This window comes from Cherax quadricarinatus, unplaced genomic scaffold, assembly GCF_038502225.1.
Source record: "Cherax quadricarinatus isolate ZL_2023a unplaced genomic scaffold, ASM3850222v1 Contig546, whole genome shotgun sequence".
Classification (NCBI taxonomy): Eukaryota; Metazoa; Arthropoda; class Malacostraca; order Decapoda; family Parastacidae; genus Cherax; species Cherax quadricarinatus.
In genome coordinates this window covers 147501-162447 of record NW_027195572.1, presented here as the reverse complement: position 1 = coordinate 162447, position 14947 = coordinate 147501, and the positions used below count along the sequence as shown (strand labels likewise).

Here is a 14947-nt window from a genome sequence, read left to right as displayed (position 1 = left end):
GCATCATGCTGGGAGCTTGGGCATCATGCTGGGAGCTTGGGAATCATGCTGGGAGTTTGGGCATCATGCTAGGAGCTTGGGCATCATGCTGGAAGCTTAGATATCATTCTGGGAGTTTGGGGCATCATGCTAGGAACTTGGGCATCATGCTGAGAGCTTGGGCATCATGCTGGGAGCTTAGATATCATGCTGGGAGCTTGAGCATCATGCTAGGAGCTTGGGCATCATGCTAGGAGCTTGGGAATCATGCTGGGAGTTTGGGCATCATGCTAGGAGCTTGGGCATCATGCTGGGAGCTTAGATATCATGCTGGGAGCTTGGGCATCATGCTAGGAGCTTGGGAATCATGCTGGGAGTTTGGGCATCATGCTAGGAGCTTGGGCATCATGCTGGGAGCTTAGATATCATGCTGGGAGCTTGGGCATCATGCTAGGAGCTTGGGCATCATGCTGGGAGCTTGGGCATCATGCTGGGAGCTTGGGCATCATGCTAGGAGCTTGGGAATCATGCTGGGAGCTTAGGTGTCATGCTGGGAGTTTGGGCATCATGCTAGGAGCTTGGGCATCATGCTGGGAGCTTAGGTATCATGCTGGGAGCTTGGGCATCATGCTAGGAGCTTGGGCATCATGCTAGGAGCTTAGGCATCATGCTGGGAGCTTAGGTATCATGCTGGGAACTTGGGCGTCATGCTGCAACCTTGGGCATCATGCTAGGAGCTTGGGAATCATGCTGGGAGCTTAGGTATCATGCTGGGACCTTGGACATCATGCTGGGACCTTGGGCATCATGCTAGGAGCTTGGGAATCATGCTGGGAGCTTAGGTATCATGCTGGGAGTTTGGGCATCATGCTAGGAGCTTGGGCATCATGTTGGGAGCTTGGGCATCATGTTGGGAGCTTGGGCATCATGCTGGGACCGTGGGAATCATGCTGGGAGCTTGAGCATCATGCTAGGAACTTGGGCATCATGCTGGGAGCTTGAGCATCATGCAGAGAGCTTGAGCATCATGCAGAGAGCTTGAGCATCATGCTGGGAGCGTGCACGTCATGCAAGAGAGACAAGTACGACTCAATTGTATATTTTTTTACACTACAAGGAATAAATTTGATACAGTAGCAGCTACAATGTCTCACATAACACCTAACACCTCACACGTTACCTAACACCCCCACACAATGCCTCGTATTACTTGGGGTTGTAAAACCCTCATAGAATGGCTCCCATAAATCGTTACAATGACTCAGGACGCTGGAGTGTGACCGACTGCGGGTACACAGGAACCTGGTGGTGTCTCTCATCATACACTTCCTGGTGATGCTCGTCCTCAGTGAACCCTTCATCTTCCATCGACAGTCCAACACCTATCGCGACGTGGTGAGTGCCTCACTGTCTCTCTCATTACCTGCCTAGCATGGGCCAGTAGGCCTGCTGCTGTTCTCCTTTTTTCCTATGTTTTATTCGTAGTCACCTTCATGTAATTACCTATTCGTAGTTACCCTCATGTAGTTACCTATTCGTAGTTACCCTCATGTAATTACCTACTCGTAGCTACCCTCATATAATTACCTATTCGTAGCTACCCTCATGTAATTACCTATTCGTAGTTACCCTCATGTAATTACCTATTCGTAGTTACCCTCATGTAATTACCTATTCGTAGTTACCCTCATGTAATTACCTATTCGTAGTTACCCTCATATAATTACCTATTCGTAGCTACCCTCATGTAATTACCTATTCGTAGTTACCCTCATGTAATTACCTATTCGTAGTTACCCTCATGTAATTACCTATTCGTAGTTACCCTCATATAATTACCTATTCGTAGTTACCCTCATGTAATTACCTATTCGTAGTTACCCTCATATAATTACCTATTCGTAGTTACCCTCATGTAATTACCTATTCGTAGTTTCCTACATTTCGTTAACTTTTCGTAAATACCAATTTTCAGATACCTGTTTGTGATCTCCCGCACGTGTCTATGTGATTACTTATTTGCAACTATTTATTTATAATTACCTATTGATGATTACCTTTGTGGAGTAGTGCAGCTGTTGGACCAGGACACTTACTCATATAATAATTATCCATATATAAAATAGTTAATGATGAATGGTTTGAAAAACCGACATGTTGAAGATTGAGACACTTATGCAGCATATGGGAATCTTTATTCAGGAAACGTTTCGCCACGCAGTGGCTTCATCAGTCCAATACAAAGAGGAAGGCGTAAGGAGAGGAGGAGAATGAGGTAATCAGTCCCTCAACCTGGAGTCTCAATCTTCAACATGTCGGTTTTTCAAACCATTCATCACAACTGTCAGACACAGCAGCATCATGGGATCTTGTTACAAAGAATTCTTCAACACTTGTTCAACCTTTGGACGAAGACCTACTTCGACTAGTGGATGGTACCACTATGACCCCGCCTCCAACTGCTTCACGTCACCTCACTACAGTATATAAGCCACGTCTACGGCCCTATGCTGTACATTCTACAAGATTGATGGACTGAACACATCGACTCCAGGTTGAGGGACTGATTACCTCATTCTCCTCCTCTCCTTACGCCTTCCTCTTTGTATTGGACTGATGAAGCCACTGCGTGGCGAAACGTTTCCTGAATAAAGATTCCCATATGCTGCATAAGTGTCTCAATCTTCAAAATAGTTAATGTACATTTTGCAAGAATAACACAAATGGGAAGAAATTTTCTTTACATTAAATGCTAATTGTAAAAATATTTCTCTTAATATTTATTTGGATTTATTTGAGTTTTTTTTTTTTTTTTTTTTTTTTTTGCGAAAGATTATAATGAACTGATGAAGTGACTACAAGTAATACAGTGTGTGTAATAATGTATAGCACCTAATACAACATACGTAAGGATTTTTTCTTACCTGTTCCCTTTTCATAATTGTGGTAATTTGTCAAGAGAAATAGGAAATATATATATATATATATATATATATATATATATATATATATATATATATATATATATATATATATATATATATATATATATAGATAGATAGATAGATAGATAGATATATTGGATACCAAGTTACCATTACTAAAATAATCCATTTCCTTACACCAACACTAGCCCAACATTTATATTCACAAACACACTTTTGAAGCAGCACTGATGATGTCTGGTGGACACTAGTGGATTGTTTTAAATACCCATTTCAAAAAAGGGGAAAACTACCGAAATGTCATGATTTTTAATATTTATAAAAAAGTTTTTTCAACCGTAATTGTGATAAAAACATATTTTCACTTTTCGCTTTTTCTAGGGTGGTCTTGTGCCTTGTCTGTATTAAAGGAACAAAAACACTGAGAAAAAGACAAGAAATAACCCGCACATAGAAGAGATAATTATTTATGTAATCAAATAAAGTTCTAAACCGACAAGGGTATAGGAGAGAGAAGCTTACGACGACGTTTCGATCCGACCTGGATCAATTACGCCGTCGTAAGCTTTTCTCTCGCTTGTGCGTGTTATTTGTGTATTTTTCTAGTCACACTATTGTGCTTTTAGTTCTTTCGTGACAAGAGAATAGTTATCTGTATATATATCAGTCTGGCTCTAAGATCCTCTTCGACAGGCGATGCAAGAAAAACTATCTGAAGCTTATTGAACTGAGCTGGGGTTGGGACCCAAGGCACGACAGTCCTGAACTAGCAAGGCAGTGCGTTACACTGCCCTGCTAGTTTCAAAACTGGCTTGTTTACAGTCGTGTCATAACGATGTCGCCAGTCAAGCTTCCTGAAGCTCCGAGTCAGTGTTTACTGCCTCGCATCTGTAGTCGAATGACGAGCTTAATGACTGGATCGTAAACTTATATTTATTAGCGTCTTCACTCTACCTCATCTATATAAATATTCGTATTAATAAAGCTAACAATTCTTTTTTATTATTTTATAATTTAAAGTGTTTAAAGCGCTTGCAGTCACGCACACTTGTTGACACACCTGAGTGCCAAGTGACAAGCCATGTGGCATCTTAATGCATTCCATTTGCGTTATTAAGACTTTTTTTGAGTATACATTTACTTTTTAATGAATAATAGCTCTTAAGTAATGAATATAAAGAAAATAACCTGGTTTCTTATTTAAGGTAAAATCTCATTAAAATAAAGGAAGGTTGAAAAAACTGTCTGAATGTTCTGATGAACTTTGTGCGTGTTTTTTTTTTTTTTAGGTTTATGTATATGTTTCCTTGTTGCTGGTTCTCACTTTCAAACGTTCTGGCCCTGTACTACTGCAAGACTAACACTGTGTGTGTGTGTGTGTGTGTGTGTGTGTGTGTGTGTGTGTGTACTCACCTATTTGTACTCACCTATTTGTGGTTGCAGGGGTCGAGTTTTAGCTCCTGGCCCCGCCTCTTCACCGGTTGCTACTGGGCCCTCTCTCTCTCCCCGCTCCATGAGCTTTATCAAACCTCGTCTTAAAACTGTGTATGGTTCCTGCCTCCACTACGTCATTTTCTAGGCTATTCCACTGCCTTACAACTCTATGACTGAAGAAATACTTCCTACTATCTCTCTGACTCATTTGTGTCTTCAACTTCCAATTGTGACCTCTTGTTTCTGTGTCCCCTCCCTGGAACATCCTGTCATTGTCCACCTTGTCTATTCCACCCAGTATTTTATATGTCGTGTGTGTGTGTGTGCGTGTGTGTGTGTGTGTGTGTGTGTGTGTGTGTGTGTGTGTGTGTCTGTCTGTCTGTCTGTGTGTTGCAGAACACTGCATGTGTATGCGTTGCAGGACTAACACTGCATGTGTTTGTGTTGCTGGACTAACACTGTGTTTGTGTGTGTGTGTGTGTGTGTGTGTTGCTGGACTAACAATGTGTGTGTGTGTGTGTGTGTTGCAGGACTAACACTGTGTGTGTGTTGCAGGATTAACACTGTGTGTGTTGCAGGATTAACACTGTGTGTTGCAGGATTAACACTGTGTGTATTGCAGGACTGGGTATGCAAGACACTGCTGGCACTCACCATGTACGCTCAGATGGCATCCATCAACTGGATGTTCGTGGAGGGCCTCTTCCTCCACTCTAGACTCACCTCCAATGTCTTCGACTCCGGCGCTCCCTTTGCTATCTACTACACCATAGGCTGGGGTCAGTCACTATCTACTACACCATAGGCTGCGGTCATTCACTATATATTGCATCATAGGCTGGGGTTAATCACTATCTACTAAACCATAAACGGGTTCAGTCACTATCTACTAAGCTGGAGTCTGTCACTATAAGCATCATCATAGGTTGGGATCAGTCACTATCTACATTATCAGTGGCACTATATATTTATTTAATTTTATTCCAGTGTCTGACAAATAGTGAAACCCATAGTATACACTGCATCATAGGCTGAGGTCAGCATTAGATGCCAGAGAGTTAATTATGATGTTCATTAGTGTTCATCATTACAGGAGTGCCACTAGTGTTCATCATAGCCTGGGCTACGACTATGTACTTCCAACACGAAGTACACTGTTGGCGAAGCTACAGTAACCTGCCACATATATGGATACTCGTGGCTCCCATGGTCACTGCTCTCTTGGTAAGTTCACTGTTCTCGTGGTAAATGCCATCTTCACTGCTCCTGGTAAATTTACTGCCAAAACTGATTGTTAGATTCATTTTTCTTATAAACTGTGACTCCCATGGTCTCTGGTACCATTATAAATGGCATACACATTACCTACCCACTTGGAAGAGTGCTCTTATGGCAATTCGTATATATATATATATATATATATATATATATATATATATATATATATAAATATATATATATATATAAATTTATATATATATATATATATATATATATATATATATATATATATATATATATATATATATATATATATATATATATATATATATATATATATATATATATATGCATGCAGAGAGCATGCATAGTTCCTTTGTATAAAGGCAAAGGGGATAAAAGAGAGTGCAAAAATTATAGGGGGATAAGTCTGTTGAGTGTACCTGGTAAAGTGTATGGTAGAGTTATAATTGAAAGAATTAAGAGTAAGACGGAGAATAGGATAGCAGATGAACAAGGAGGCTTTAGGAAAGGTAGGGGGTGTGTGGACCAGGTGTTTACAGTGAAACATATAAGTGAACAGTATTTAGATAAGGCTAAAGAGGTCTTTGTGGCATTTATGGATTTGAAAAAGGCGTATGACAGGGTGGATAGGGGGGCAATGTGGCAGATGTTGCAAGTGTATGGTGTAGGAGGTAGGTTACTGAAAGCAGTGAAGAGTTTTTACGAGGATAGTGAGGCTCAAGTTAGAGTATGTAGGAAAGAGGGAAATTTTTTCCCAGTAAAAGTAGGCCTTAGACAAGGATGTGTGATGTCACCGTGGTTGTTTAATATATTTATAGATGGGGTTGTAAGAGAAGTAAATGCGAGGGTCTTGGCAAGAGGCGTGGAGTTAAAAGATAAAGAATCACACACAAAGTCGGAGTTGTCACAGCTGCTCTTTGCTGATGACACTGTGCTCTTGGGAGATTCTGAAGAGAAGTTGCAGAGATTGGTGGATGAATTTGGTAGGGTGTGCAAAAGAAGGAAATTAAAGGTGAATACAAGAAAGAGTAAGGTTATGAGGATAACAAAAAGATTAGGTGATGAAAGATTGAATATCAGATTGGAGGGAGAGAGTATGGAGGAGGTGAACGTATTCAGATATTTGGGAGTGGACGTGTCAGCGGATGGGTCTATGAAAGATGAGGTGAATCATAGAATTGATGAGGGAAAAAGAGTGAGTGGTGCACTTAGGAGTCTGTGGAGACAAAGAACTTTGTCCTTGGAGGCAAAGAGGGGAATGTATGAGAGTATAGTTTTACCAATGCTCTTATATGGGTGTGAAGCGTGGGTGATGAATGTTGCAGCGAGGAGAAGGCTGGAGGCAGTGGAGATGTCATGTCTGAGGGCAATGTGTTGTGTGAATATAATGCAGAGAATTCGTAGTTTGGAAGTTAGGAGGAGGTGCGGGATTACCAAAACTGTTGTCCAGAGGGCTGAGGAAGGGTTGTTGAGGTGGTTCGGACATGTAGAGAGAATGGAGCGAAACAGAATGACTTCAAGAGTGTATCAGTCTGTAGTGGAAGGAAGGCGGGGTAGGGGTCGGCCTAGGAAAGGTTGGAGGGAGGGGGTAAAGGAGGTTTTGTGTGCGAGGGGCTTGGACTTCCAGCAGGCATGCATGAGCGTGTTTGATAGGAGTGAATGGAGACAAATGGTTTTTAATACTTGACGTGCTGTTGGAGTGTGAGCAAAGTAACATTTATGAAGGGATTCAGGGAAACCGGCAGGCCGGACTTGAGTCCTGGAGATGGGAAGTACAGTGCCTGCACTCTGAAGGAGGGGTGTTAATGTTGCAGTTTAAAAACTGTAGTGTAAAGCACCCTTCTGGCAAGACAGTGATGGAGTGAATGATGGTGAAAGTTTTTCTTTTTCGGGCCACCCTGCCTTGGTGGGAATCGGCCAGTGTGATAATAATAATATATATATATATATATATATATATATATATATATATATATATATATATATATATATATATATATACATATATATATATATAGAGACACTGCTTTCAGAGATCACAAGGTTCGTCAACAATTCCTTGGCTGGTCTGATTCCTGATGAAATTAGACCTTTCTTTTTTGGTGCAACACTTTGTGCACTTAAAAAGAAGGATGGAGGAATTCGGCCAATTGCAGTAGGCAACACCTTACGCCGCCTCGTATCCAAAGCTGCTGTCCGAAGTATTCGTGCACAGGCAGCCATGATGCTTCAACCAAACCAGCTTGGCTTTGGGGTCTCTCAAGGAAGTGAAGCAGCGGTTCATGCAACAAGGGCATATATCAACAACCTGCCTGAGGACAATGCAGTGGTAAAATTAGATTTCAAGAATGCGTTCAATCTCCTGAAAAGAGACGTGGTATTAGCAGCAGTACAAGAACATTTCCCTGGTCTCTTCCCTTTTGTTTCAGCTGGGTATAGCAAGGAATCAATGCTTCTCTTTGGAGAGCATGAAATCACATCATCGGAGGGTGTCCAACAAGGAGATCCTCTTGCACCATTTCTCTTCTGTATTGCAGTTAGGGAAATCACAGTCAGACTGACCAGCGAGCTAAACATCTGGTTCCTAGATGATGGCACACTAGCAGGTACAAAAGAGTCCCTCCTACATGACCTTACACAGGTAATGACACGGGGACAGGAAATGGGTCTCATCCTGAATCCATCCAAATGTGAAATCATCTCAGTCAGTCAACAAGTGATAAATGCAGTGAGATCAAAACTACCAGGAGCAGCAGTCATTGCCCCCACAAATAGTGTCTTGCTAGGAGCACCTCTGGGAAGCAATGCCATTGACACAATTCTCAGGAAGAAATTGGAAGAGTTAAGGAGAATGGAACAACGAATTGGCAATCTGGACACCCACGATGCCTTGTACCTTCTCACAAAGTGCTTGAGTCTGCCCAGGTTGACATATTTCCTAAGATGTGCACCTTCATATGATAACCCTATACTGCACGAATATGACAGTATTCTGAGGCAGATTTTTACGAAAGTACTTAACCTTAATCTAGAAGACGGGCAGTGGAACCAAGCTACACTTCCAGTCAGACTAGGAGGCATTGGTGTCCGCAAGTCATCACAGATTGCGTTACCTGCTTTTCTGTCCTCGTGTATTGCATCCAGAGAGCTTGTAGCAGCGATTCTCCCTGAACATCTTAGGGACAAGATTGGAGTCCAGGACCAAAAATTCATTGACGGAGCAATGATCTGGGATAATCTAACGGGCTCAGAAACCAGACCTGCTCCCCCCAACAACTACAAACAATCGCACTGGGATGGTCCAATAGTGGAAAATATAGCCTCAACGATGCTTCAGAGTGTGTCAGGGAAGGATAGAGCCCGCCTGCTGGCAGTGAGAGCCCCTCATGCTGGGGACTTTCTGTTGGCTGTTCCCAACTCCAGCCTTGGCACACGCCTCGACCCACAGACCATCCGCATCGGTGTTGCCCTTCGACTTGCCGCCCCTATTCTCGCCGAACACAGGTGTATTTGTGGCAGTGAAGCAGCAGACCGATTCGGGTACCATGGTCTTGTGTGCCGTAAATCCGAGGGAAAGATTGCAAGACATGAGGAGGTTAATAACATTATCAAGAGGAGCCTCACAACAGCTGGATGCCCAGCAGTAAGGGAGCCACCGCAACTATGCAGATCTGACGGCAGCCAGAAGCGTCCAGATGGTATCACCCTTCAAGCCTGGACAGATGGGAAGCAGGTGGTGTGGGACTATACATGTGCATCTACCTTGGCTGATACCTATCTCCAATACACCAGGGAGGAAGGAGGGGCAGCTGCCAGCTTCAGGGAGTCCCAAAAGTCTAGAAAATATGGAGAACTTGCCCATCATTATATGTTTGTTCCCATAGGCTCAGAGACCCTTGGCTCATGGGGAAAGAGTGCATCTAATTTCCTTAAGGAGCTGGGGAAAAGACTCATCAGGGTAACTAGGGATCCCAGGGCAGCTAGTTTTCTGTTCCAGCGGCTCAGTGCGGCTGTTCAAAGGGGTAATGCATGCTGCATTTTGGGCACACGCCCCAGCTCTGAGGAGCTGGATGAGATTTTCGCCTTATAATCGGTGATACACACGTAACAACATGTACCGTATATGCCACCTTTATATCAACAATGTATCTCTTAAATCTTCTGTACCATATTATGTAATAAAATATTCCTATTGGTAAAAAAAAAATAGTTTAAAAGATGGGGTGGTAGGGGAAGTGGAATATTCAAATGGCTTCAGGAAGAAATCCAAATATTCTTCCTTGAAGCCTTTTTATCCACTTCTCCGAGGCTATGGGTCCCACAATTTACACCAGAGGTGGACCCCATCCTATATATATATATATATATATATATATATATATATATATATATATATATATATATAAAAAGATCACAGTAAACAGGTGATTTCAGAATATTCAAAACAACCACTGTGAAAGAATAGAGAAATTTCAAGTGGTTTCGTGACTACTCACATTATCAAGGAACAATAAAAGTGATGCATCAGAGGAAGGCTTATAAAGGGTCTAGACCACACCTCACTATTACATCTCACAACAAAGCAAAGTCTGATGCGCTACTCACAAGAAAGGGAACACTGCAGCAGGCCCGCTGGCCCAACTAGACAGGTCCTTCGCACAACCCACGAACAAACTATTCTACCCAAGAACTAAGAATTTTAAAATTTATTATTTGTCCAATGTATTATTAACTTCTTCCCAAATTCTATTATAAATGGATATAATTTATATAAACCAAAGGAAATATTCATATTATTATAAAATCTGCTTTTTATGAAACAAGATTCAATTATATTCCTTTGTAATAATGTTGGTAGAATTACCGACAATATGTAAAGTAAAAGGACATAAGTGAAACTAATGTGACATTTCATTGTGGCAACGTTTCGCTCTCCAGGAGCTTTGTCAAGCCGATATCGTATCGGCTTGACAAAGCTCCTGGAGAGCGAAACGTTGCCACAGTAAAATGTCACATTAGCTGCACTTGTGTCCTTTTACTTTACAAATTATATTCCTGTCAACCATGGACTTGCTTGATACAACTTTCTCAACTTTTTGAGAATCAATTTGATGGTTAAAATCTCTCACGTGAATAAATAGAGCACTGGAATCTTGTCCAGTTCTAATGCTATATTTATGTTGTTATAATCTTAGTTCGAGACTTTTACCAGTTTGACCATAATAAACTTTAACGCAAATTTTACAAGGAATCTTATAGACATATCCGTCAGCATTTTGGGGGAATTCTTTATCAAAACTTTTTTTTACTGTATCAAGATTTTTAAATACAACTTTAATATTAAAAGTCTTAAGAAGAGAAGGCACATCAACCAAGTTTTCATGGTAAGGGAGAACCAACATATTTTTAGTTGAATAAGGCTGGTTGTCCCTTTTTGGATTATAAAAAGTATTTCTAGCAATTTTAAAAGATTTATCAGTTACGTTTCTTGGGTATTTCAGATCATTAGCTATTTCATAAATTTGGGATATTTCCTCATCTATGAACTCTGAATTTAATAATACATTGAACAAATAATAAATTTTAAAATTCTTAGTCCTTTGGTAGGATAGTTTGTTCGTGGGTTGTGTGAAGGACCTGTCTAGTTGGGCCAGCGGGTCTGCTGCAGTGCTCTCTGTCTTATGAGTCGAGCATCAGGTGTTGCTTTGTTGTGGGATGTGATAGTGAGGTGTGGTCTAGACCCTTTATATGCCTTCCTCTGATGCATTACTTTTATTGTTCCTTGATAATGTGAGTAGTGACGAAAGCGCTTGGAATTTCTTTAATCTTTCACAGTGGCTGCTTTGCATATATATATATATATATATATATATATATATATATATATATATATATATATATATATATATATATATATATATATATATATATATATATATATATATATATATATGTGTGTGTGTGTGTGTGTGTGTGTTTGTGTGTGCATGTGTGTGTGTGTACTCACCTAGTTGTACTCACCTAGTTGAGGTTGCAGGGGTCGAGTCCAAGCTCCTGGCCCCCGCCTCTTCACTGGTCGCCATTAGGTCACTCTCCCTGAACCATGAGCTTTATCGTACCTCTGCTTAAAGCTATGTATTTATCCTGCCTCCACTACATCTCTTCCCAAACTCTTCCACTGCCTGACTACTCTGTGGCTGAAGAAATACTTCCTAACATCCCTGTGATTCATCTGTGTCTTCAGCTTCCAACTGTGTCCCCTTGTTGCTGTGTCCAGTCTCTGGAACATCCTGTCTTTGTCCAACTTGTCAATTCCTCTCAGTATTTTGTAAGTCGTTATCATGTCCTCCCTATCTCTCCTGTCCTCCAGTGTCGTCAGGTTGATTTCCCTTAACCTCTCCTCGTAGGACATACCTCTTAGCTCTGGGACTAGTCTTGTGGCAAACCTTTGCACTTTCTCTAGTTTCTTTACATGCTTGGTTAGGTGTGGGTTCCAAACTGGTGCCTAACGTACACGGTGTACAGGGTCCTGAACGACTCCTTATTAAGATGTCGGAATGCTGTTCTGAGGTTTGCAAGGCGCCCATATGCTGCAGCAGTTATTTGATTGATGTGCCCTTCTGGAGATATGCCTGGTGTTATACTCACCCCAAGATCTTTTTTCTTGAGTGAGGTTTGTAGTCTCTGGCCCCCCTAGACTGTACTCCGTCTGCGGTCTTCTTTGCCCTTCCCCAATCTTCATGACTTTACACTTGGTGGGATTGAACTACAGGAGCCAATTGCTGGACCAGGTCTGCAGCCTGTCCAGATCCCTTTGTAGTTCTGCCTGCTCTTCGATCGAGTGAATTCTTCTCATCAACTTCACGTCATCTGCAAACAGTGACACCTCAGAGTTTATTCCTTCCGTCATGTCATTCACAAATACCAGAAACAGCACTGGTCCTAGGACTGACCCCTGTGGGACTCCGCTGGTCACAGGTGCCCACTCTGACACCTCGCCACGTACCATGACTCGCTGCTGTCTTCCTGACAATTATTCCCTGATCCATTGTAGTGCCTTCCCTGTTATCCCTGCTTGGTCCTCCAGTTTTTGAACTAATCTCTTATATGGTACTGTGTCAAACGCCTTCTTGCAGTCCAAGAAAATGCAATCCACCCACCCCTCTCTCTCTTGTCTTAATGCTGTTACCTTGTCATAGAACTCCAGTAGGTTTGTGACACAGGATTTTCCGTCCCTGAAACCATGTTGGGTGCTGTTGATGAGATCATTCCTTTCTAGGTGTTCCACCACTCTTCTCCTGACATTCTTCTCCATGACTTTGCATACTATACATGTCAGTGACACTGGTCTGTAGTTTAGTGCATCAGGTCTGTCTCCTTTTCTAAAGATTGGGACTACATTTACTGTCTTCCATGCCTCAGGCAATCTCCCTGTTTCGAAAGATGTATTGAATATTGATGTTAAGGGTACACATAGCGCCTGTGCTCCCTCTCTCAGGACCCATGGAGAGATGTTATCTGGCCCCATTGCCTTTGAGGTATCTAGCTCACTCAGAAGCCTCTTCACTTCTTCCTCGGTTGTGTGTACCGTGTCCAGCACCTGGCGATGTGCCACACCTCTCCGTCCCTCTGGAGCCCCTTCTGTCTCCTCTGTGAACACTTCTTTGAATCTCTTGTTGAGTTCCTCACATACTTCACGGTCATTTCTTGTTGTCTCTCCTCCTTCCTTCCTTAGCCTGGTTACCTGGTCCTTGACTGTTGTTTTCCTCCTGATGTGGCTGTACAACAGTTTCGGGTCAGATTTGGCTTTCGCTGCTATGTCGTTTTCATATTGTCGTTGGGCCTCCCTTCTTATCTGTGCATATTCGTTTCTGGCTCTACGACTGCTCTCCTTATTCTCCTGGGTCCTTTGCCTTCTATATTTCTTCCATTCCCTAGCACACTTGGTTTTTGCCTCCTTGCACCTTTGGGTGAACCATGGGCTCATCCTGGCTTTTTCATTATTCCTGTTTCCCTTGGGTACAAACCTCTCTTCAGCCTCCTTGCACATTGTTGCTACATATTCCATCATCTCATTAACTGGCTTCCCTGCCAGTTCTCTGTCCCACTGAACCTCGTTCAGGAAATTCCTCATTCCCGTGTAGTCCCCTTTCCTGTAGTTTGGTTTCATTTGTCCTGGCCTTCCTGCTTCTCCCTCCACTTGTAGCTCTACTGTGTATTCGAAGCTCAAAACCACATGATCGCTGGCCCCAAGGGGTCTTTCATATGTGATGTCCTCAATATCTGCACTGCTCAAGGTGAATACTAAGTCCAGTCTTGCTGGCTCATCCTCTCCTCTCTCTCTTGTAGTGTCCCTTACGTGTTGGTACACGAAGTTTTCCAGTACCACCTCCACCATCTTAGCCCTCCATGTATCTTGGCCCCCATGTGGCTCCTTCTCCCATTCGATTTCCTTGTAGTTAAAGTCGCCCATGATCAGGAGCTTTGCCCTGCATGCATGAGCTCTTCTGGCCACTCCAGCCAGTGTGTCAACCATCGCTCTATTGCTCTCGTCATACTCATGCCCTGGTCTCCTGCTGTTCTGTGGTGGGTTATACATCACTGCTATTACCGCCTTGGGACCTCCAGAGTGAAGCGTTCCCGCTATGTAATCACTTTCTTCTCCGCTGTCTCCTCTCTCCAGCTCATCAAAATTCCATTGGTGTTTGATCAGCAATGCCACTCCTCCACCCCCCCTGTTCCTTCTGTCTTTCCTCAGGATCTGGTATCCCGTTGGAAAGATGGCATCTGTTACCATACCTGTAAGCTTGGTTTCTGTGAGCACTATGATGTCCAGTGATGTCTCTGACTCTTTCGTGCCGCTCCTCCCACTTGTTTGTTATTCCATCAGCGTTTGTGTACCATACCTTCAGTTTCCTTTCCAATACTGTGGTTTGGGGGGCCTGTGGGGGTGGGAGACCTGGTAGCATACTGTGGGATTCTATGATTGGGGGTTGGGTGGAAGCTGTGGGTATGGATTGTAGTGTTTGTTGGGATGGTGTGATTGGTTGTGGGGTTCTGAGGATAGTTGTGTGTGTGCTTGCCCTTGCTTCTCTGTTCTGCTCTGACTGACCTCTGCTGGTTCCATCCTTGTTTCCTTTCCTATCTCCTTTCGCTTTTTTGTCCTCTCCCTCAGCTGCTGTCTCTCTGTGTTCGGTCTCTGTCTAGGAACACCTTCTTGTACTTTTCCGAGTTTTTCAACCTTTGTTTCTCTTGGAGGATCCTGTTCCTCACTGTTTCTGTCCTGAAAATCAGCTTGATCGGTCGGTTTCTCCCCTTAACGTACCCCCCTATTCTCTGAAAAT

The 14947-nt window shown here is 42.6% G+C and overlaps 1 protein-coding gene across 1 annotated transcript in view; it reads left to right on the top strand.

The window, feature by feature from the left end:
• The first annotated feature begins 366 nt into the window (after window positions 1-366).
• Window positions 367-14947, top strand: part of LOC138851413 (vasoactive intestinal polypeptide receptor-like) — a 21311-nt gene continuing 6730 nt past the window's right edge. The window contains 4 exon segments of the mRNA XM_070080509.1: window positions 367-581; window positions 1245-1374; window positions 4981-5137; window positions 5452-5582. Coding sequence (XP_069936610.1) covers window positions 367-581; window positions 1245-1374; window positions 4981-5137; window positions 5452-5582 — 633 coding nt within the window.